This window comes from Xylaria bambusicola, assembly GCF_022495145.1.
Source record: "Xylaria bambusicola strain CBS 139988 unplaced genomic scaffold F5B22scaffold_63, whole genome shotgun sequence".
Taxonomy (NCBI): domain Eukaryota; kingdom Fungi; phylum Ascomycota; class Sordariomycetes; order Xylariales; family Xylariaceae; genus Xylaria; species Xylaria bambusicola.
In genome coordinates this window covers 103089-124901 of record NW_025953616.1, presented here as the reverse complement: position 1 = coordinate 124901, position 21813 = coordinate 103089, and the positions used below count along the sequence as shown (strand labels likewise).

The 21813-nt window shown below is 48.9% G+C and overlaps 4 protein-coding genes across 4 annotated transcripts; 3 read left to right on the top strand and 1 right to left on the bottom strand.

Moving 5' to 3' along the window:
* The first annotated feature begins 1981 nt into the window (after positions 1-1981).
* Positions 1982-5970, top strand: F5B22DRAFT_482047 (uncharacterized protein). Its single transcript, XM_047972255.1, has 3 exons — positions 1982-3064; positions 3193-3823; positions 3887-5970. The coding sequence occupies exons 1-3, from the start codon at positions 2312-2314 to the stop codon at positions 5824-5826; spliced, it is 3324 nt and encodes a 1107-aa protein (XP_047826291.1). The 5' UTR covers positions 1982-2311; the 3' UTR covers positions 5827-5970.
* Positions 5971-7633: 1663 nt separating this feature from the next.
* F5B22DRAFT_651100 (cell differentiation protein rcd1) lies at positions 7634-8799 on the top strand (the record flags this gene model as incomplete). The annotated part of the gene is made up of 3 exons (XM_047979410.1): positions 7634-7958; positions 8019-8174; positions 8237-8799. 3 exons carry the CDS (start codon positions 7634-7636, stop codon positions 8797-8799), a joined length of 1044 nt encoding a protein of 347 aa, XP_047826290.1.
* A 2774-nt stretch (positions 8800-11573) lies between these two features.
* On the bottom strand, positions 11574-13221 carry F5B22DRAFT_481963 (S-adenosyl-L-methionine-dependent methyltransferase). The gene is made up of 6 exons (XM_047972254.1): positions 12938-13221; positions 12684-12868; positions 12558-12621; positions 12450-12498; positions 12301-12389; positions 11574-12209 (listed from the first exon to the last, which is right to left on the bottom strand). The coding sequence occupies exons 1-6, from the start codon at positions 13033-13035 to the stop codon at positions 11738-11740; spliced, it is 957 nt and encodes a 318-aa protein (XP_047826289.1). The 5' UTR covers positions 13036-13221; the 3' UTR covers positions 11574-11737.
* A 4409-nt stretch (positions 13222-17630) lies between these two features.
* On the top strand, positions 17631-20527 carry F5B22DRAFT_639473 (K+/H+ antiporter 1; the record flags this gene model as incomplete). Its single annotated transcript, XM_047977721.1, has 4 exons — positions 17631-17783; positions 17916-18654; positions 18707-19044; positions 19103-20527. The coding sequence occupies 4 exons, from the start codon at positions 17631-17633 to the stop codon at positions 20525-20527; spliced, it is 2655 nt and encodes an 884-aa protein (XP_047826288.1).
* Positions 20528-21813: the final 1286 nt, after the last annotated feature.

The following is a 21813-nucleotide window of genomic DNA, read 5'->3' as shown; positions in this document are numbered from 1 at the left end:
TTCGGAACCACAGAACATCGCAGACAAGGATGTGATGCACCTCAGCCGATGAGCTGCCGCCACGCTCTATACACTTTCGTACCTTCCGACGGCTATAATATGATCGGATAAGTCATGGTGACTAGGTACGTCGGATGGGACCGGACAGACATAGGTACAGTATTTAGGTAGCTATTATGCTATGTATGTCATGGACACGATTCTTTAACAACAACACCGCCAAGGTAGAGAAGTTTCATGTTGGCGGATTACAAAATCCTACATGTTCACCTGCTACGTGTAAATGCTGGGCAGACCGAGTCGCCTACCTACCATCTAGTAACCTTGGAAGTATCTAGATGGTAGGTAGTATGGTAGATTGAGAAGTGGTATGAACCCTTTTTTTCCGCGCCCAGATAGGCGAGCCAAACTCACCATACATAGGTAGTAGTAAGATCCTGCTGTACGCCCGCCCAATCTCTCCACAATATCCAATATCAGAGGATTCCCAATTATCGCCCAGTACGGTGCGGCTTATGCTTGCTAACCTTAGGTTAGGTATTCTGTGCTTCGGATGTTCTCACAATGTACGTACACAGCTTGAAGATGTACATGTGTCATGTGTGCTCCCAAGAGAGATGGCATTGTTTACCAACTAGGTAATGCATGTGAGTGCCTCAACATCTATCTCGCAATGTGTGTACAGCAATAGTAAAAGACAGCTACTTATAGTAAGTTAGGGGGAGGAATAGGGGACAATAACCGGGTTCTAAATAACTTTGAACTTCCTCAGGATAGCTGCCTCTGTATTGATATTGATTATTGGTGGGGTTTAGGCGCTGGCTAGGCAGATTGTGGGTCTGACTGGGCAGAACTGGGGTTACGTGTACGTGTAAGTACTACTTAAGTATGTACATATTGTACGGTAGGTCGTCTTCGATATGAGGGACAGCAACACCTACCAGACAAATAACCTCTCGAGCCTCGTACTTAGATCTACTATCTACAGTAGGTAGTATCGCTTTTTCTCCTTCTCGAGTCTCCACTGCAGTCTGCAGCTACAGCAGCATACGTGTGTTTTTATCACATGTAATGTGACTAGTTTCTACCGCACCACGAAGACATCTAAAGCGCTTTCCTGGGGGCCCTAAACCAACAATTGATGTGTGGGTTTGTTGTTGTAATGTCTCTCTGCCTCTTACATAGTAAGTACATATGGTAGGTAGATAGGCAAAGGGAGGAAAATTCATGAAATAGACATGCACATGGATTGTCCTTGTAATCAAAGACAACCTACTCACATGGTATATATCCTATCATGTAGTATCTGGAACAAAGTTGTCGTGGTGGTGTTGTTTTTTACCTACATACCTTGTATATACGAAGTATACCTGCAGACCTCTCCTATCAAAGCTCTCGACTTGCTCTCGACTTTCGGTCTTTTCTGCTCCCCCCTTTTCCACGGCAAATCGTAGGTATGGCTCTGTATGTACTTACTGTACCCCTTTTCGCTCTGCTTGTCTACCTGCCTGCCTGCATACCACCATACCCAAGTATGCTATATTGTAGGTAGTGTACAGTATCAGTATTTAAATGCGGTAGTACACCTGCATACTATGTACATAGAGTATCTAAGTAACTCTTAACGTACTTGCGTGTAAAAACTAAAACAGATCTGAGCATCTAATGCCGACTTAAGTAGTAGGTAGGTCCTGTTCATAGTCCCCTGCCGTGGCCTGGCTGTCCCTCACCAGTCTCCAATTTGCCGGTAACTACCAGGTAGCCAAGGTGCTGTCTAGCATCGAGCTCTTGTACTCACTAACCCATCTACCAATCTAAACTCTAGTGTACTGTTCTGTATGTACATTAGACATGGGAGAGCCAACAGCGGGCGATACTTATTCTGTACCTAGCCACCTACCTACAGTACATACAGTACACTAACCTCCCACTTCCTCCTCCCATCTAACCTGATTCTACCCGCTAACCTGGTAAATCATACCAACACTACCTCACACTACCTCATAGGTACTACCTACCTGACCTGCCCGCCGCCCGCCCGCTTGCCCATCGCCAGGACAAACCAGCACAAGCCAGCACAGGAGGTAGATGAGGTAAAATACCTACCTACTTACCTACCTACCGACTGCCTTACTATTATTGCTAGACTGGATTATACCAAGTTTGGATTGCCTTGCCTCCCTGGCACTCGATCTACCACCTGCCTGAATTGCTGTTGCTGTCGTTGTACCGACTGTTGCTCTGTCTGTCTGTCCGTCTGTCTGTCTGGCTGGCTGGCGTGTCGTGTCGCCAGCGCTCCCGTCACAAAGCGATGTCAATGCCTGCCACTGAACAGCAACTTCTTGACCGTCATTCATCAACTGCCTCGTCATCCCGTACCCACACTCACCATCATCATCACCATCACCGTCACAGCCAGCATCAACAGAAGCATCACCAGCAGTCCGATCATTACGCCCAGCCTGCCCGAGCCCACTCGACACGTTCACGCCCAACTACTGCTACGGCCACTCCCAGCTCCGACAGCATCAGCATTACCAACAGCCACAGCCACAGCAACGGCAACGGAAATAATAACAACAACCACGCTGCCCCACTCCCTCATCGATCTGCGTCGACCTCTCATCCCCAGCGCCATCATAGTCGCCGTCAATCCGGTTCTGGCTCCATCCGCGCAGTCCAAGACGTCCTCCCACAGCTAGACTATGAAACCACGAACGTAGCCCATCAGTCAAACCGAAGCTCAAGCAAAGACCGTCCTCCCCCGGTCTCCCGAGGCGCCGACTCCAAGGGCGTCCATCGCCGTGCCAGCGTACGCTCCAACCACTCCCATACCAGCGAAATGACCGGTACCACTGTGGTGAACAATAACGGCCCTGCCGCCGCCGCCGCCGTGCCCCCAGTCATGCAAGCCGCCGCCGACGCTCGTGCCACCGGTGCCAAGCAGAGAACATCGCGAACCTCCATTCCGACCCAATCCGGTAAATGGATTCTCGGAAAGACCATCGGTGCTGGTAGTATGGGCAAGGTGAAGCTTGCACGCAAAGAAGATGGGACTGAACAGGTCAGTTTATTTGACTGCTCTCCGTGGTCCTGCTCTTACCCCTTATCTCTTCCCTATTCTTGTACTACCCTCCCTCCCCTCACATTGTTCATATTCTTGATTGGCTAACATGCTCTTTCTTGTCTTAGGTTGCTTGCAAAATTATACCGCGTGGCTCTACCGAAGATGGGCACCATAGTCGGGCAGAAAAAGAAAGAGCAGACCAGTCCAAGGAGATACGCACTGCACGGGAGGCAGCTATCGTCACTCTTTTGCAACATCCTCACATTTGTGGTTTACGGGATGTCGTTCGGACCAATTACCACTGGTACATGCTATTTGAATATGTCAATGGCGGCCAGATGCTCGACTACATTATCTCCCATGGGAAGCTGAAAGAGAAGCAAGCGAGAAAATTCAGCCGACAGATTGCGAGCGCTCTGGATTACTGTCATAGAAACAGTATTGTTCACCGAGACCTCAAGATTGAGAATATCCTCATTAGCAAGACGGGAGATATCAAGATAATCGACTTCGGTCTTAGCAACCTGTTTTCCCCAAGGAGTCACTTGAAAACCTTTTGTGGTAGTCTTTACTTTGCAGCACCTGAGTTGCTCCAAGCCCGTGCCTACACTGGTCCGGAGGTGGACGTCTGGAGTTTTGGTATTGTTCTCTACGTCCTCGTATGCGGTAAAGTACCATTTGACGACCAAAGCATGCCAGCTTTACACGCAAAGATCAAAAAGGGAGTAGTCGACTACCCAGGTTGGCTATCAAATGGCAAGTCATTATAACTCCTGTCATATTCTTAATGCTGGAAATGGAAACTAATTGGATCCCCAGAATGCCGACACCTTCTATCGCGAATGCTCGTTACTGACCCCAGACAAAGGGCAACAATGTTTGAAGTCATGAACCACCCTTGGCTCACTAAAGGATATGGTTGTCCGCCGGAGAACTATCTTCCGCAGCGGGAGCCTCTGACTCTACCCTTAGACTCTGAGGTGATCAACGCCATGACGGGATTCAACTTTGGGTCACCAGAGGCCATCAAATCTCAACTCTCGAGATTGATTGAATCCGAAGATTACAAGCGAGCAGTACAATTACTTCAGAAAGAAAAAGAAGTCCCGCCCGCTCCAAAAGACCCTGAAAAGAAGCGCGGGTTCGGTTTCGACTTCTACAAGCGGCGAAACTCTACTAGTAGTAGAGATAATCTAACAGCGCCCAGCTCTGAAGCACTCCAAGTTGGTAGCGACCCTCTGAATGCTTTCAGTCCGCTTGTTTCGATCTATTATTTGGTAAAAGAGAAGCAAGACCGAGATAGAATCGACAGAGTAGACAAAGTGCCAAAGTCGCACCCACCCAAGAACGCTGCTGACACTCCTATGCCCGAAATCGTTCCTCCACCTGAAGCACATACCAATACCTCCACCTACGAGATGGCTGGAGAAAAAGCCACAGGTGGTAGAACAAGACCCCGTGCTCGGACCCATGGCGAAGATGATGCGCCCGAGGAAATCAAGAGACCCCATGCACAAACAAATATCCCAGTTCCGCCAGAACCCCCAGCTGAGCTTGCGCCCAGGAAGGAAAGTACTGCTGCAGGTATCTTGAGGCGTTTCAGTACTCGACGTCGAAAAGAACCGGAGAGACTGGATAAAGATCGGTCTCACCCCCCTGCGGTTCATGTTCATTCTCCGGCTGAAACACCCACAACACCACGCAAAAGCTTCAGCATTCGAAAACCAAGAGGGCGAGATCGCGATGACCCCCAGATGCCGAGGCTCCGATCCGGCAGCAGCCAACCTCAACACCGAGATTTACTCAGCCCACCACTTTCAGCCGGCGCTAATTTCTCTGAGAGTAGCAAAGCACTTGGGCGTTCTACTAGTGTCAACTCGGCTGATTATAGGAGGCGACCTTTCGGCTCTGCCAGTAGGATCGTCAAGGAGCCACCACCTACAAGTGGCTCGGATCAGTCGGCGAGCGCTGATAAGCCTCCTCATGAACCAAACAGTACTCTAAATTCTCGAGGTGCATCCATGCGAGCCCGGCCTCTAGGACATGCTCGGCGGGAGAGTATTCAAGCAAGGAGAGCACGGAGAGAAGGCGCAAGGACAACCGACCTTGTAGAGGAAACGGATCAAGAAGTTGCCGAAGGAAGTGGAAATTCGGCGGATCGACTTGATGACTCCGAACTTGCGAAGCCAGTCTTCCTAAAAGGCCTTTTCAGTGTTTCCACAACTTCGACCAAGTCCGTACCGGCCATCCGTAAAGAGATGAAGAGGGTCCTCAAACAGCTAGGTGTCGAGTATACAGAAATCAAGGGTGGGTTTAGTTGCCGACACACGCCGAGCATCGATATGAAAAAGATAGTAGATGTGCCTGAGAGTCCTGCCCTTACCCCCGGTGTCCGCCGGCGCTTCAGCTTTGGCATCAGGAGTGAGCGGGAACGAGACGAACTTCGGGAGATGGATCGGGTACCACATACACCTCGTACTCCTGGAAAGGGACCCGCCGATAGAGGTGATTCAACATCTGAACTCTCTGACCAGGAGAGCATACATCGAGATGTTACTGGGTCTTCGAGACGAGTACCGGGTGAGACCACTACACACGTACAAAGCGATTTAGGTGGAAGCATGATTCTTGAGTTCGAAATCGTCATTGTCAAGGTCCCTCTGCTCTCATTGCACGGTATCCAATTCAAGCGCATGAAGGGTAACACGTGGCAGTTCAAGAGTATGGCCGACCAGATTCTCAAAGAGCTTCGGTTATAAGCCTGGCACTTAATAGTAAGAAGATTTGGCAGGCCCAACTCTCTTCTCCTAGTAGCAACCCACGGAGTGGTCAAAATTGGGAGTTGGTTGCGGACAATTGGTGATTTCACCAGCGTTTCTTTTCGTTTGCCACGTCTTTGGTTGAAATGGGCACGCGGTTAGCTTCTACAACTTAAGTGGTTGCAAACTATTTCTTAATTAAAACCGATCTATATGTCTCGGGTATATGGATAGATGGATTCTTGCTTGGTTTAATACGATTTCATTGCATTATTGCTCCGTCGCCAAATGCAGACCAATTTTTTGGTCTTTCACACAGCCTCTTCATTCAGGCAGGTAGACATACAGAAGACAACAGAACACACACCAGGGAGAGATCAACAGAAACAGACAGTGGCACTGAGAGGGAGAAGTGATGATGGTTGCTGTTGTTGTTGTTGTATAAGATTAATATGATTTCGATGGCATGGATTAGCGAGCCAGGCTTCACGACAATCATGATTTCCTAATAGTGAATACAAGTAGTAATGTCACAAATGATCTGGTTGACCAGCATTGTGGCTACATCCCAGTACTGAGGTGCGAAACAAGGCTTCATGGAACAGATCTGTAGAGTTTATGCCTTCGGAGAGGGGCAGGGCAGGCGTAATGCGAGGCACTTCGGAGAGAGCCAGCCTGATCAAATGGGCCGAATCGTGATGCGATCCGCATGCATCCACGATTACTGGTACACCGGACATTTCCCCTCCCTCCCTCGCCTGTGCTCGTCTCTCCTCATCTCCCCTCGATCCCCCACCTTCTCTCTATATTTCTCCTGGCTTGTGTACCTATCGGTCGTGGGTGACATTTAGACCCGAATGTGGTCATTGGCTATGGAAATATGTCGTGCCGCATCCTTTGTCTCTTGCTGCAAGTAAGAATGTAGGACCCACGTACAAGAAAGCTTGGACAGGGCAGAGGACAGGGCCAAGGGTGGCACCAGAGTCTAATCTACCACCACCTAGCCCAAGTACCTACGTGGCGAGTGGCGTCAGCTGTCGCATTCTTTGAGCTTGTGTGGCTGCCGCTTGGGAAGGACTGGCACGGCCAGTACCTAAGTACTAATCGAAACAACCGGACCGACGCTTCCAAGTTCTTGTTCCCAAGTCCCCGATCCCCCAAATCCACCTCAAACGGCAAGTTGGAACCCTCACCCAGACCAGAACCGCCGTGCATATCTTATATGTCGTCCTGGATCCAACCGCCTCAACTCCAATCCCTCTCTGCACCCGCCTCGACTTACGTTCCCGCGTCTACCACTACGCCTCTCTCAACCGCTCTCTAAATCGTCTAATCGTTCCGCCGTAGTCTGAGAAACAACTCCATCTCCAAACCAATAGCTACCTGAAGTAGCTGATTAGGCTCGGCCCTAGCTTGGCTCCTTCAAGGAAAACACTCTTACCCTAACCGCCAATACACTTCCGACCCGCGCGGGCCTACTCGAATCTAGTTCTGCACGATAGCCTCAACAGGTCAACTCGCGTTAATAGCCGTGTCTACAGCTGCACCTGTTCCCTGCTTCTTATTGTACAACGCCTCTTGGAACGTTGTTCAAGCGACCCTTGTCCGAGCTTACGCCGCAACCCCCCACGAGCGACAATCGCTATATAGCCGCGCTCCGGTCGTAACGCCATCTATTCAAGCAATACGAATACGGTGCGCTGTTCGCGTTGTCCCGAATCCATCGACCTCAGAGGCTACTCTGGCCTGACTACCCACCGCATCACTCTGAACTCTCCTCGCGGTTATCCTCAATTCTGCCTTCAACATGTATGGTCAACAACATCACTACAACCATCCTGACCAGTCGTGGATGCATCCGTCCTCCAACTATCAGCATCAAGCACAGCAAGTCGCTATCAACGCCGCCCAGCAACATCATGGCCGTATCCAAGGCGGCCCCAACATGGCCGCATCCATGGGTGGGCATATCCAGGACACGGGCATGGAGACTTTGACCGAGGACAATCGTCGCACCATGGGGTTCGTTGCCGACCTCCTCAATGAGACCACTCGCGAAGCCGCTCTTCTGGAGCTTAGCAAAAAGCGCGAGCAGGTTCCTGAACTAGCTATGATTCTGTGGCACTCCTTTGGTAGGCCTAACACCATACCATGAAGTACACGAGCAAATCTAGCTAACCTATATCCCGTAGGCGTGATGACCTCCCTTATGCAGGAGATTATCTCTGTATATAACCTTTTAAACCCCTCGCAGCTTACTGCTGCGGCATCCAACAGAGTCTGCAATGCACTAGCATTGCTCCAGTGTGTGGCATCCCACAACGATACCCGGACTCTTTTCCTGAACGGTAGGCTCTCTTTTAGTCCATTGCACACTTGTACATTGCATTGCTAACGGCGAATGTCACAGCTCACATCCCTCTGTTCCTCTATCCGTTCCTAAACACGACATCCAAGTCTCGCCCTTTCGAGTACTTGCGACTGACTTCCCTCGGTGTAATCGGAGCACTTGTTAAGAACGACTCCACCGAGGTAATCAATTTCCTTCTCACGACTGAGATCATCCCTCTCTGCCTTCGCATCATGGAGACCGGGTCCGAGCTTAGCAAAACTGTAGCCATCTTCATCGTTCAGAAAATCTTGCTTGATGACAATGGTCTTAACTATATCTGCGCTACCTATGAGCGTTTCTATGCTGTCGGAACCGTGTTGAGCAATATGGTCGCTCAACTCGTTGAGCAACAGACCGCACGATTGCTTAAGCACGTCGTGCGCTGCTTCTTGCGTCTTAGCGACAATGCGCGTGCCCGAGAAGCTCTTCGCCAATGCTTACCAGAGCCCCTTCGAGATGCCACCTTCAGCAACGTGCTACGTGATGATGCAGCAACTAAGCGGTGCCTAGCGCAACTTCTAATCAATCTATCAGACAATGTGGTGGAGACTTCAACAGGAGATAATCATCGTCTCAGCTAGATTCATGAGCTAGGTTCTCCCGTCAAAGCTGTTTATAATAAGCTTTCCAACCTGACACAGGTGCGATGTCAGTGAGCGGCATCTTCCGTTTCAAAAACATGGCTAGATGTCATCATATCCAATCAAGAAATGGAACCACCAAACCGCCACTGGCGACGGTTACCGATACACACTAATTAATGCATGGTCATCGAGGAGAAGACGTTTTTGCGTTGTTCTTCTAGCTACTCATACATCTATTCTTCTCGTCGGGTCCATATAAGGAATTCGTAGTTATGAGTCTGGCCAAGTCAAATCGCCTCAACACGGTGTCTGGAGGACGTTCTTTGATGTCTCAACCCAGCTGCTCGCTAGTCGTGTTTCTTTTTACACATTACCCCTGGAGTTAAAGAGACGATATACCCGCGTGGAATAATCGAAAATTCGGCATCCCATATACTCGACAATGCCCGAGTTCTATACCCTATAAGCCCTGCATTTTGGTGCATAGACGGCGTTTAGCGGGCGAAGGTTTCCTCATTCTCTTGTTTTCTTCTAGTTCTCTCCCAATGCTTCTACGTCACGATCCCAGAGGACCACTCGCTCATTATGAAGCGAAAAAACAACATCGAATCCCAAACAAAAAAAGTGTCCAAAAGATTGGGAGCTTAATTACATGCCCTCTCAGATCAAGTTTCTAGTACCCAGGTATCTATTTCTCGATCTGGGCCACTCTCGTCAACTAGTCTCGGGTTGAGTCTTTAGCTTCTGTTTTTCTGCTGCATTTTCATGGGAAGGAATGGTTTTTAACTGGGCGGCGTTGAGAGGCATCTTTTATACATTGCATCGTAATGTTTTACCTCAATTCTTTGTATGTTGTTTATTCACTATCCGGGCTCCGTTTTGGTAGATAAAAATTAGGGGAGTTCATGATGACAGTTGGTATTACGGTCTGATATCAATTTGAGAATAGGGACGGGAGTTGGGGGGGTTTCCAGCGTCTTGCCGACGACCCACGGTCTCGTCATTGGATGCTGCATACATTACATACATAAGGGGAGTTCATCAGTCTTGTAGGTTCGTGTACGTGTATATGAGCAGTGGCAGTCAGGAGCGAAGCATTCCTTCAATGCTGAAAACATTGAATGGTTTTTAAGATACTAAGTACAAAAAGAGAAAGAAGGAGATAGCGCAGAAAAATCATGAACAGGGGACGTGAGATTAGATGGTTAGCAAAATAATGATTATTAGTATAATATGGCCTATTTACATATTAACTACAGATGTATATCTTCATATTCCATTGTGATCCCTGATGAATAGAATGAGTTAGTTATATGGTGAAAGAGAAAAAATATGTACCGGTTTGGTAGTGTGTACCTGTATATATATATATATATATATATATATGTGTGTGTGTGTGTCATTAGACATGATGATGATTCTTCATATTTGATTTATTGTTGTAATTTTTTATATCTTGGTTCTATTCAAGTTGTGCGTGGTGTTTGTTCATTGAAAATATATAGGTTGGGAGGTATTAAAAGAGGAGAGGGGTATTAATGGATTGGGCTGATAAGAAGTATGAAGTGCTGGGATGAGAATAGATATATGTATGTCTTATGGAATAGATTCGTATGGTGTAGGAGGGGTTCACGTGGTATTTTATTGTCTTCTCTCTTGCTTTGTGTAAATTTTTTGTTGCTGTTGTTGGAAGTGGTCGTTTTGAATGAACGCGTAGAGTCAGTCTATGCTTGTTTGGTTTTTCAACATGGGTATTTTCTTAGAGGTAGATGCGTGTGTGTGAGTTTGTAGTTGAGGTAGGTACTGGGATGCTTGGGGGGTTTTCTGGTTTTGGAGGACGGGATGTTGGGTTTATGTTAATTTCATGGGTATGTGGTACATAAATATATATATATATAAGTGTGTATATTCAAGCTGTGCCCTTGTTCTCCTTTTGTTTTTGCTTGACTCAGGCGTGTGCGAATGTGAGATACCGAGATCCGTGTTGTGGCTAGGTTAGATGGAAGTTATCGTGCGAGGTGATGTTTGTTAGGTCGTTTTGTGTGCGAGACGGTGTTGGTTGATGCTCGATGGTAGGTATCGAGGCGTGTGATAACGATAGTTGAGACTTTTCACTGGGGTGGGAAACAATCAGACGTTTCTCGTTCAAGGCGAGAGTGAGGAGGAACAGCTACAGACGGGATGAAAGTTTCATTTCACTTCCATCTGAGCGTTTAGTTAATAGATATGAGATCGGTATTGTCGTGTCATGATTAGTTGATTATAAGGGCTTGTGCACAAGATACTCTCTCAACGACATTAAACTCACTTATATTCTTGGTATGGGTAGACATATGTTTCCCTGACGCAAGATCATGGTGGCAGGAAATTTATATCCAATTTGCCAAAGTATCAGGTATATCTAACAATATTTACTCGGAGCTCACCGCCAGAGCTAGGTAATAAAATCCATATCGTCAGCTTGTTCGGTAACCAACCCTCAGCAAGTTTTAAAATCCATGATACCAGCCGTCCTTCCACTCCTAATTGAACCGAATACTCCTGAGAAGCGACCGTAATGATATAAGAAAGCACCGTTCGAATTCCAAGTGTAGATGAACGGTGCATTTCCCCAAAATGTGCGTGTGCGTGTGCGTGTTGCCTGGGTAGGCTGGTCGAGAGCGAGGCGGCGGACTAGAAGACGCCACCTACCGCACTGACTGGGGTAAATCGTAGGCGGTCAAGATGTGAACCGTGTGTAACCTCGGTGTCGAACAGATTTAAGCAAAAGCAACTACCGTATGTCGACTGGAGAGGGAAACATGAAAGTCGAGGAGGAAAGAAAAAAAAAAAAAATAGAAAGTTCAACTCGAATCGCTTAAGTTGATCATTAGTCATTACCACAACATTCTCCCCAGCGTAATGCCCACGTTCCGTCCGCCTGTTCCCTCGAATGCTATCGATCCGTTTCATCTGCGATCTCTTCGGGTTTCCGTCCATACCACACATAGTACGTGGCGTAACAATGTATCGAGCTGTCGTGGAACATCTTGACGCAGTCTGAGTAAAGCGACTCCGCCTGTTCGGGTGTCAAACCGATGTGCCCGAGCATCTTGTCGCTCGTAGGGAGCAGGAGCTCGGCGTTGACGCTGAAGACGGTACCGCGCCGTCGCGATACCGAATCCTTGGGCCATGGGCCGTAAGGTACGCGATAGGTCTTCTTTTCGATGTCCACGAACCCGGCCTGCTTCATGATGTCTCCTATCTCTGGAACGATGGGGATCTTCCGGCCCTCAGTGGATGCAGCTGCTGACATCATGTGGTCCATGTACCGGTTGACCGGGATATTGGGGTCGATTGTGCCGTCCTCCTTCTCGGCTACCCAGTGGAACTCTTGCAGTTCAAGCCAACCACCGGGCTTCAAATGACTAAGGGCACTGTCTGAGCATAGAGTTTATATAACTTATAGGTTGAGGATTGAGAAGAGAAGGGAGGGGAGGTCATATCCATGACACTTACGCTATGGCACTTTCAATGACGGTTGGAGTCGACTTCATATATCCGCAAGCCTCACGTATGTGGATAAAGTCATAGTCGTCGTCGTGGACCTGCATCACCGACGCTCATCAGTCACGGCTTACGCAATTAACTGGGCGAGTTGGACTCACCCATGTGTCTTCCACGTCGTCTACTTGGAATGTTACGTTCGGCGGAACTCTTCTCACACATTAGTCAAGCTGCGTCAGTTACTCTAAGAGATTACGATAAAGACCTACGAGGTGGGCTGTATGGGACTGAGATCGAGGCCTAGAATGTTGGTATCTGGATATCGATCTCCCACTAGGATCCTTGCCGTCAGCAATGCTTCGACCAATCTCGGGTTTTAGAAGTGATTGATTTACTTTCAATGGCCCATAATCCTATACCGGTAGCAAGATCCATGACCTTTTTAGGTGGCTCGGCCATGGGTGCCAGAAACAACCGCTGGTCTAAAATGTCCATTACCAGGATATGCATGAGTTCCTCACGCTGCTGCTCAAGCTCATCGTTGGGTAGACTATATCGACCCTCACGGTACACATGATATCTGAGAACTCCAATCAGTCGAGAATGCGACGACTTGGGGGGCGAGTCGGCAGTTGTTGCTCTCTCTCACCTTCGTCCACCCTCCCACAGATGCCTGCCAATGCCACTCTCCAGCGACATGCTAATCCTCTCGGTGATCCAGTCATAGGTGGTGTGAGTGGAAGCCATTGTGGTTAGCACGCGCCTCGCGCAGGGCGAACGGAAGTGTTGCTAGGCGTCGACAACGACGACGACGACAACAACAACAAAGTGATTGGAGGTGAAGAGGAGGAAAAGGCTCATAGGCAGGCAATAGACTTAGGAATCGGCCAAGAAGGATGGGAAAATTTATTGATTGGGCAAATCGACAGAGGGTGGCAGGGGTCGCCGATTTGGTTGGTTTTTTTTCGGGATAGCAAGCTGCCCCTACTAAGGTAAAGACAGACAAGGCAGATAGCGCCTGCTGAGCTACTACCTCTACCTAGGCTCTAGGCTCTAGGTACTAGGAAGTGTGGGGAGGGTCTCTTTAAGTAAGGGCTTCTAGAAATTGGGCAGGATTTCCTAAGTGTCGTAGTGTCTGTCGTAGTGTCGGCCGTAGCGTAGGCAGGTCGTAGCGGCATGCAATGCAAGGGTAAGGAGAGAGCCAGAAGGGAGGGGAGGGGAGGGGAGAGGGAGAGGAAGAGGAAGCGAGAGGAAGCGAGAGTGAATGATTGAAGGACGGCGAACCGGGACCGGTGAAGAAGCCGGACACAGGCGAAGCGAAATCAAATCTGGCTGAGGGAGAGAAGAGAAGCTTTTTAAGAGGCCCAAGCGAGCCACGATGGGCACCGGGTCGAGCCAGTGACTGGTTCGCCGGCAGCCATCCCCATCCATCCCCATCCGCCCTCACCCCTGGGACTGACTGGGACTGCCTGGGACTGCCTGGGGAGTCGGAGGGGTGCGACGCTGATTCCAGGCCCAAGGATCCAGGGCTGGATAGTGCTGACCAGTGACGATGCGTTACCTAAGCTGATGGCCCAGCTCGCGATGGCTCGTTATTGGTGAGCCATTGTCCCGGGACAACAACAAGCTCGCTGGCTGTTGGTCGTTCGAAACTCGACATACATACACACATACAGACCTACATACAGACCGACAGACTGCCTACATGCCTCATCCTGGATCCCCCATCCAAGGCACCTATCCCAAGCACCTGCGGCGTCCAACCCCATGCAGAGCGGGATGCAGCAGTGCGCTGTACACGCAACCCGGTTTGGGGAAAGCCCGCGGTAGATTTTGCACTTTGCATACCCTCCCGACCTGCCTCACCAGGCAAAGTTGGTGTGCTGTACTTAGAGAGTTGGGATAGGGTGGTGCCAGTTGGTTGGGCGTGGAGTGTTCATATCATGGACACTGTATGTACATTGTAGTAAGTAAGTAACATCGTCTAGACCAAAATACAGCGACCGCCCATCCTCTTTTTTTTCCCTATTTTTTTTATCTGCTCACCCTCGGGCTAATGCTCACACTAAGTTCCATACTGCCGCTAGCCGTGTCGATGGCTTGTACGCTATTACGTTAGGGGTACTCGCATCATTGTAAATTGCTATCGAGATTCTGATGATTGTTTTGTCTATGAGTGCAGAATTCGAGTTGTTGAAGAGAGAGAGCAATAAATCTGTAACATCAAAGCCACCAGAAGAAGAAGCCCGAACCCAGGTCCCGGCAAATCCAAGGACCAAGGACGAACGAGGAGGGGCTGAGAGGACCCAGCTCATTCCCAGGGCCGTGTCTTCGTCTCTCGCGTAATCCGTCTTGTCGGGATCGTGGTAGTAATTGTTGGTCCATCACATGCAACGCAAAAAAGTACCTAGCCTAGCGATTGAAGGGCGCCTAGCCTACCACTGTGCTGGGTCGGTCCAACGATGCTGGTCCGTCAGGATTTACAAGTGGCACGGTAACAAGCTCTGAGCAACCTGACTCGCCCGTCAGCGCGTGGACAAAATGCTCACCTGCATTAGATCGATTCCGAGTTTACCTGCTTCGAGCCTCGTGCATCATGGCGGTCGTGTCACGACGTACGACCTGTTCAGTCTGTAAGCTCTCTCTCTCACCTTGACCGCCTTATCCAGCACGACGCTGGTAGATAAGGTAACAGAACGGGACGCGGCGAGAGCAGAGATGAGAGAAGGTGACAGAAGAGTATTTCTCAGCAGCTTGGCAGTAGATAAGTCAATAGACAGACAGTAAGACAAAGGCCAATTCCTTACAAATAGCAACGGCAAATATGCCGGCTGGGCGGAAAGTTGACATGCACCAGACACACACGTACATAGTAGGACACTTCCTTGTCTTTCCGCCGCATTAGATAATACCTGAGCGAGGGAGGGGGTTTGTTCTTGGCTTGGCGTTGAATCCCGATATGTAGCCAGGGTTCGGTCAAGTCAATTGTGAGCGTGCCAGCATCAGAGCCAGTAAATCCGGGCCACGACAAATACCAAAAACCAGATACCTACATACTAAAGTCGGGGCCCAAACTCCCATACATCATGTACATCATCATGGATGTTGGCATACATGATACAGCATATACGCAGGTTAGCAGCATCGTACAGCTGAATGCCGGCGGCTAACTCAGCTTAGGGTGCTAGGCAGGTCTAAAATACATGCGTGACCTTGGGTAGAGTTGGCAAGCAGAGTCGGAGCAGTACTTATCTACCGGTATGTCCCATCATGCGCAGATTATATACTACTTACTTACTATGTAGAGAAAGCCACTGTTCATGCTTTGCCATCGATAGCCGTGTTCATGTGAGCCGTAATTCGTAATTCGTCCAAGTCTTGTCATGCTGATGGTCCTTGGCGTAGAACCAAGGCTTGTCTGTCGGACGAATTGCAGCTATAAGGCTTCCACCACCTCCGCCATGGCCTTGGTGACAAGAAGAGAACTGAGAGCTTTTTGGCATCTTTCCACGATGCTAGATAATGGCTGGCGGCAAGCACGCCATAGAAGGGCCTTTCACCAATGATCTCTAAGTAAGAGGTTTCGATATCTTATCCATTCCCTTTACGTACTTGACACCAACAATATAAGTACGAAGTATGTAGGTATATCGGTACGCTTAATATTTCCCTTATGAAGTAGGGACACAGCTGGAGTCGTACCTAGTGTACCCAAGGGGGGGTTATGTCCACTTGACATGATGGTACCGCCAGGCCTGGAATGTCATCTCCCCACATAGTCGCCAGAATTAGGCGGTCTGAGGCAGTGGATGAACCAACGCTAAAACTTGGGCGTGTAGATCTTGAAACAGTACTGGATCTCTAGGGCTGGTGACAGCAACAAGGGGATTTCCACATGGTACATTTTGATATACCGCGAAGGGTCGAGGCATCGCAATTTCATGACAAAGAGGAAAAGGGGCTGGTATACCTTGCGTACCTGGGGCCAGGGTTTGCTGGAGACACGATGGCGCTATGCGGAAAGTGGAGAAGACGGATTACCCAATACCAACAACTCCTATTGTACAACTCGCATTATCTGTGCATCTGAAGTAAGGAGGTGGTGTACTAGGCAGTAGCTGTGTGAGACATTGAGCTTCCAGATTGAGCCTCATCATTCAGGGCTTCTACTGATTCGTACAAATTCTCTTTTATCATTTTTCCATCATATGATGGCGGCTACTATCTAAGACATTTTCAAATCCTCCAAAGCTGCGGCGTGCGGGGAATGGCGGGGTAGGGGTCGGATAGCAATCGACCTGCCTACATGTAGCAGTGACACTTTTAGAGGACCTCGAAAGCACCGCCTACCTACTTTGAACCCTGAACTTATATACTTACATTAAGTATGTATGTAGGTATGCTACCGGTATCAGACATCGTATAAGCTGGTGTAGTACCAAGGAGACGTCGGTGCCAGCGGAACCCGCGCGATAGTAAGTAAGGCAGGCAGGTTTGATAATTTGCGTGAATGCCAATGGCCATCGGATTCTTGGAGGAGCATGATATGACGAATACCAGCTCGTTGGCTAGCTGGGGTATCATCACTACCACCTCGAGTTACTTCAAGGGATCGAGGCCACCTGAATGAAGGCAACCGACAAGCCCCCAAGTCTCAACTCCAACTCCAGATAGGTAAGTAAGGCTCCAGATGACTCCAACGTCTCTCCGTCTTGTCCTACCACGAGGGAAGCAGTCAAGCCGCTAGAGACGTGCCCAGTACACTTGAGAACGTGGCAAGGTGAGGGTGTGATCTGAACTAGCTGATACACATGTTGTTCTCTACCAGACTGGAGTAATGAGTATGGTAATACTGTCGTATAATACCGTAGGACGAATTGCTGATTAGGTAGTTTAAAGTTGGCGTCATCCGTGATCAAAGGCTGAGACCGCCTCACGTGGCTGGCAAGGGAGCAAGGGTGTGTCTTTCTTGATTGTTCATTCTGGCATGTTTATATATGCACCTACCTACTTACTTACTTGCTTAACCTGGTGCCAACAGGGTATTCCTTTCAGGTCCTTCAGGTCCTTTAAGGACAGCCCTTTCTCCTGCAGCCCGCCGTGCCGTTGTGCAATCAGTCTTGTCTCATCTTTTTTTGAATTGATAGAGAGGTGGACTGTAGACCTCGTCCGGTTGGCTCGGTTCAGTTTTCCTCCCGGCCGGCACCTTTCATCCCTTCATCCCTTTGGCCAACAGGATTCAATTCATCGCTACCTCTACCTTGTGCTGTTGTTGCCACTACCGCGACCACTAATACCGCTAGCAGCAAGGGCCCCCGTGCGTGCCCTAACGTGGTGGAATCATGGCCACTATCACCACTACCGTCTTGTCCACTGTTACCGTCACCTCTGCGAAACCCACCGCGACTAGCGCTCCTCCGCAGGGTGGTATTCTGGAAGGTGTGCTCCCCAATGTCTTCAGCACCTCAAACCCCATCACACTCTTCATCATCCAGGTGAGCCGACCCCCCAATCCAATATACTCACATTCCCCAGGCCCCCCGGTCCATGACGAAGCTATGCGTCTAGTTGTTCGTGCGACGACGAAGTGGTTGCGCATCGGCTAATCAAACATTGGAATGGTCTAGGCTGTCATCATAATCATCTTGTGCCGCCTGCTCCACTATCCTCTATCACGTCTAGGTCAGCCCCGCGTCATCGCCGAAGTCATTGGCGGCATCTTGTTGGGCCCGTCAGTGCTGTCGCGCATCCCTCACTTCAAGGAGAACATCCTGCCCACCGAGTCCTTGCCCGTGCTGAACAATGTCGCCAACCTGGGTCTCATCTTGTTTCTCTTCCTCATCGGCCTCGAGGTCGACTTGCGCTTGTTCATCTCCAACTGGCGAGTCGCCGTCGGCGTCGGCCTGGGTGGCTTGCTTCTGCCCTTCGGCCTAGGCTACGCCATTGCCTGGGGCATATACAACCAGTTCAAAGAGGAGATCACGAACAATGTTAATTTCGGCATTTTCGGCCTGTTTGTCGGCACCGCCCTGGCCATCACTGCGTTCCCTGTCTTATGTCGTATCCTCTCGGAGCTCAATCTCCTCAACAACTCCGTCGGTGTAACCGTCCTGGCCGCTGGTGTGGGCAATGATGTAGTGGGCTGGATTCTCCTTGCGCTCTCTGTAGCGTTGGTTAACAATGCCAACGGCTTGACTGCCCTATACGTCCTTCTCGTCACTTTGGGCTGGCTTCTCTTCTTGGTCTTTGCTGTGAGGCCTGTGTTTCACTGGGCTCTGCGAAGGACTGGTAGCATTCAGAATGGTCCGACCCAGGGCATGATTGCCGTGACACTCTTGCTTGTGCTGGTTTCGTCCTGGTTTACTAGTAAGTTTGTTCTGCTGAACTTCGGGATACGTTCAAATTCTAACGAGAACAGGTATCATTGGTGTTCACGCGATTTTCGGTGCTTTTCTTGTGGGCTTGATTTGTCCCCATGATGGCGGCTTTGCCATCAAGGTCACGGAGAAAATCGAAGACTTGATCACCGTCCTTTTCATCCCCTTGTACTTCGCCTTCTCAGGTCTAAGCACAAATCTTGGCCTTTTGAATGATGGCATCACTTGGGCCTACGTCATAGCTATCATTGTAATCGCTTTTGCAGGCAAGATCATAGGCGGTACAATAGCTGCTAAAATCAGCGGGCTCGTTTGGAGAGAGAGTCTCACAATCGGTGTGTTAATGAGTTGTAAGGGTTTAGTCGAACTGATTGTTCTTGTAAGTGGTATACTATACATACAGTACTTGATCGAAGTCCGACTAACTGTATTCATAGAATGTTGGTCTCCAAGCCCATATTCTGAGTCAGAAGACGTTCACCATGTTTGTCGTCATGGCTCTTGTGACTACTGTCGCTACCACTCCCTTGACCAAGGCACTATATCCACCATGGTACAGGGTGAAGCTAGAGAAGTGGAAGCGTGGTGAGATCGACTGGAATGGAAAACCACTTACAAATACGGACTCTGACGGAGCCGCGCCACCAGAAGAACGCCCGAGCTCTAACGTTCGGCGTCTTTTGATTTATCTACGCTTAGACAGCCTCCCGAGTCTCTTTACTTTCATCTCCCTTCTCGGTGAAGAGCACACGCCGAAATCTGCACGTACTTCGGCTGACGAGACAAAGCCAATAATTAGAAAGCGCCCTCTTGAAGTGCATGCGCTGCGTATTGTGGAGCTTACTGAGCGTACCTCTTCGGTGATGAAAGTTACTGAAGGAGATGACGCTTCCCGGAGAGATCCCGTGGTGAATGCAGTCCGAACCTTCTCTTTGCTCAATGAGGTAGCGGTATCTGGCAGCGTTGTCGTTGCCCCAGAGGAGTCTTACGCTGAGACCGTGGCAACGCATGCTTCAGAACAGAGGTCTGACTTTGTCCTTATTCCTTGGAGCGAGGTGGGTAGTAATACGGAGGACCAGTCAATATCATATAAAGTTTCTTCGGAGGATCGCTTTACTGGAAAGGCCCATCTCGATTTCATCCGCAATACACTCACCAAAGCTGTCTGTAACACAGGGATCTTTATAAGCAAAGGGTTCAGTGGTATTGCGCCTATCGAGAAATCAAGTCCTGGGCTCTCTCGCACAACCAGCACTCCATCTATGCGGAGTTATAAGGAAGCTGCCCTCCCACCCATTGCCGACAAGTCACATCACATTTTCATGCCCTACATTGGTGGTGTTGATGACCGAGTAGCTCTGAGCCTCGTTATACAACTTGCTAAGAACCCCAATGTGACGGCAACCATCGTGCACTTGACTCTGACGAATGATGATGATGAGATCACGGCTGCCCCTGAGAGTACCTTGGCAGCAGATCCCGCTGCACTGAAAGCTGAGATAAATACCGAGATTACAGCACAGGACAGCTCTTTTCTTGCTACCACTCGGTCAAGCCTATTATCTATCATAAGTGATAGGATTAGTTTTTCCGAGGTATCCGTATCGAGAAAAACGGCTTCGGGACGCGTCCTTGAAATAGCCTCCGAATATGTTGGGCAGAAGCCTCGCAATGCTGGAGACATTGTCATTGTTGGACGTCGGCACCCTGTATTGCCGGCCTCGTCTCGAGGCCCAGAACAAGCCAGCAACCTTCTTGACATGCAGAGCACAGTCGGCGTGCTTGGTGAGAAGGTAGCCATGAGTAGCCTGAGGGCTAGTGTCCTCATCGTCCAGGCAGCAGACAAGGGTCTTGATTCATGATGAATCATATTACGAGGCACGAATGTCTATGCCCTTTCGATTTATCACCAATATTGTCTTGTTCTATTTCTGATACCTCACTCTCGCTCATACTAGCCGTTACGTTTGGATTTTGCGATGTGGAATTTGATGTCTTGTCACTTTGTAGGATATAAATTGTAGCTATGAGGGGCTAATCAATATAATATAATTGGGATGTGTCTTTTATGATCTCTACACGCGCCTTCTTTCTCCATGGTGCTAGATCGCTCGAAATACCTGGATGCGAGGATCTCTCAGGACGCATCTAGAGCATGTAGAGAGACGTGAGACCTACTCGTCACTGCTTCCGACGCAATTTGAACTTGGATTCGAGATATAGTCGTCTTGGATTCGAGCACGGCTCTTACTATGCTAGCTCAAGTTATAATATAGACGCGTGTAAAAGCCGTCGAGTCTAGAGGTCAAGTGACACTGTTTCCTAACAAGATACTTCCTGGCTACTGTGTTTCACGGCCTATAATATATATACTAGACGTGCTCAATTACTAGCGCAGGGGCTATTAAGCAAAGTTTATTAATATCTCCTTGTCTTTATTTTTTATTTTATTTTTTCTTTCGCATGGTGCGTGATGGGGTGGTTGTGTCGTGACTTCCGTGTAACTTCCACGTAGCATGTCGTTGATTCACGCTTGGGTACCACTCTCTGGGTTATTTCATATACTCTGCCTAGGGCTGTGATGCTGAGTACTATTTGCCTGCTTTCAGAGTTTTAGCACTTTGCGGGTTATGTTACTGGGCGTCTGTGGATTTATCCGGCTGTTTGGGTTTAGATACCCTCGTCCCGTTGTATTGTGTAGAATGTTGAGGGGAGGGTAGTATAGAAGGAACCGTGCTGGATAGAGAGGCCATACTCACGCCGTCTATGCAGAGTTTAGTTAATATCTAAGCTTACCTATGCATACACAGGGTTTATGTATATGAAGAATTAATTGCTGTCAGTTGTTTAGTCAACTCCTTTGCGCTCTTTTTGACTATACCTATCAAGAATTTTTACCGCTTCGGTTGTTCTTTCCCCTTGAGTCATAGTCTATGGAAAGGCTAGAACGCTTCTCGAATAAGGAAGACCCTTGTTGTATGGATCTATCTCTCTTTTCTAAGAGAAATTTCCGTTGTAAGCTCATGACCCCAGCAGTTCATAACAGATCTGTCTCATCCAGGGATGCAATGGTATAAGAGATCTGGTTTCTAACTGTGGGTTTTCAATTTCGAAGTCAGTACAAGGATATTACCTGTCTCTAAGTTCG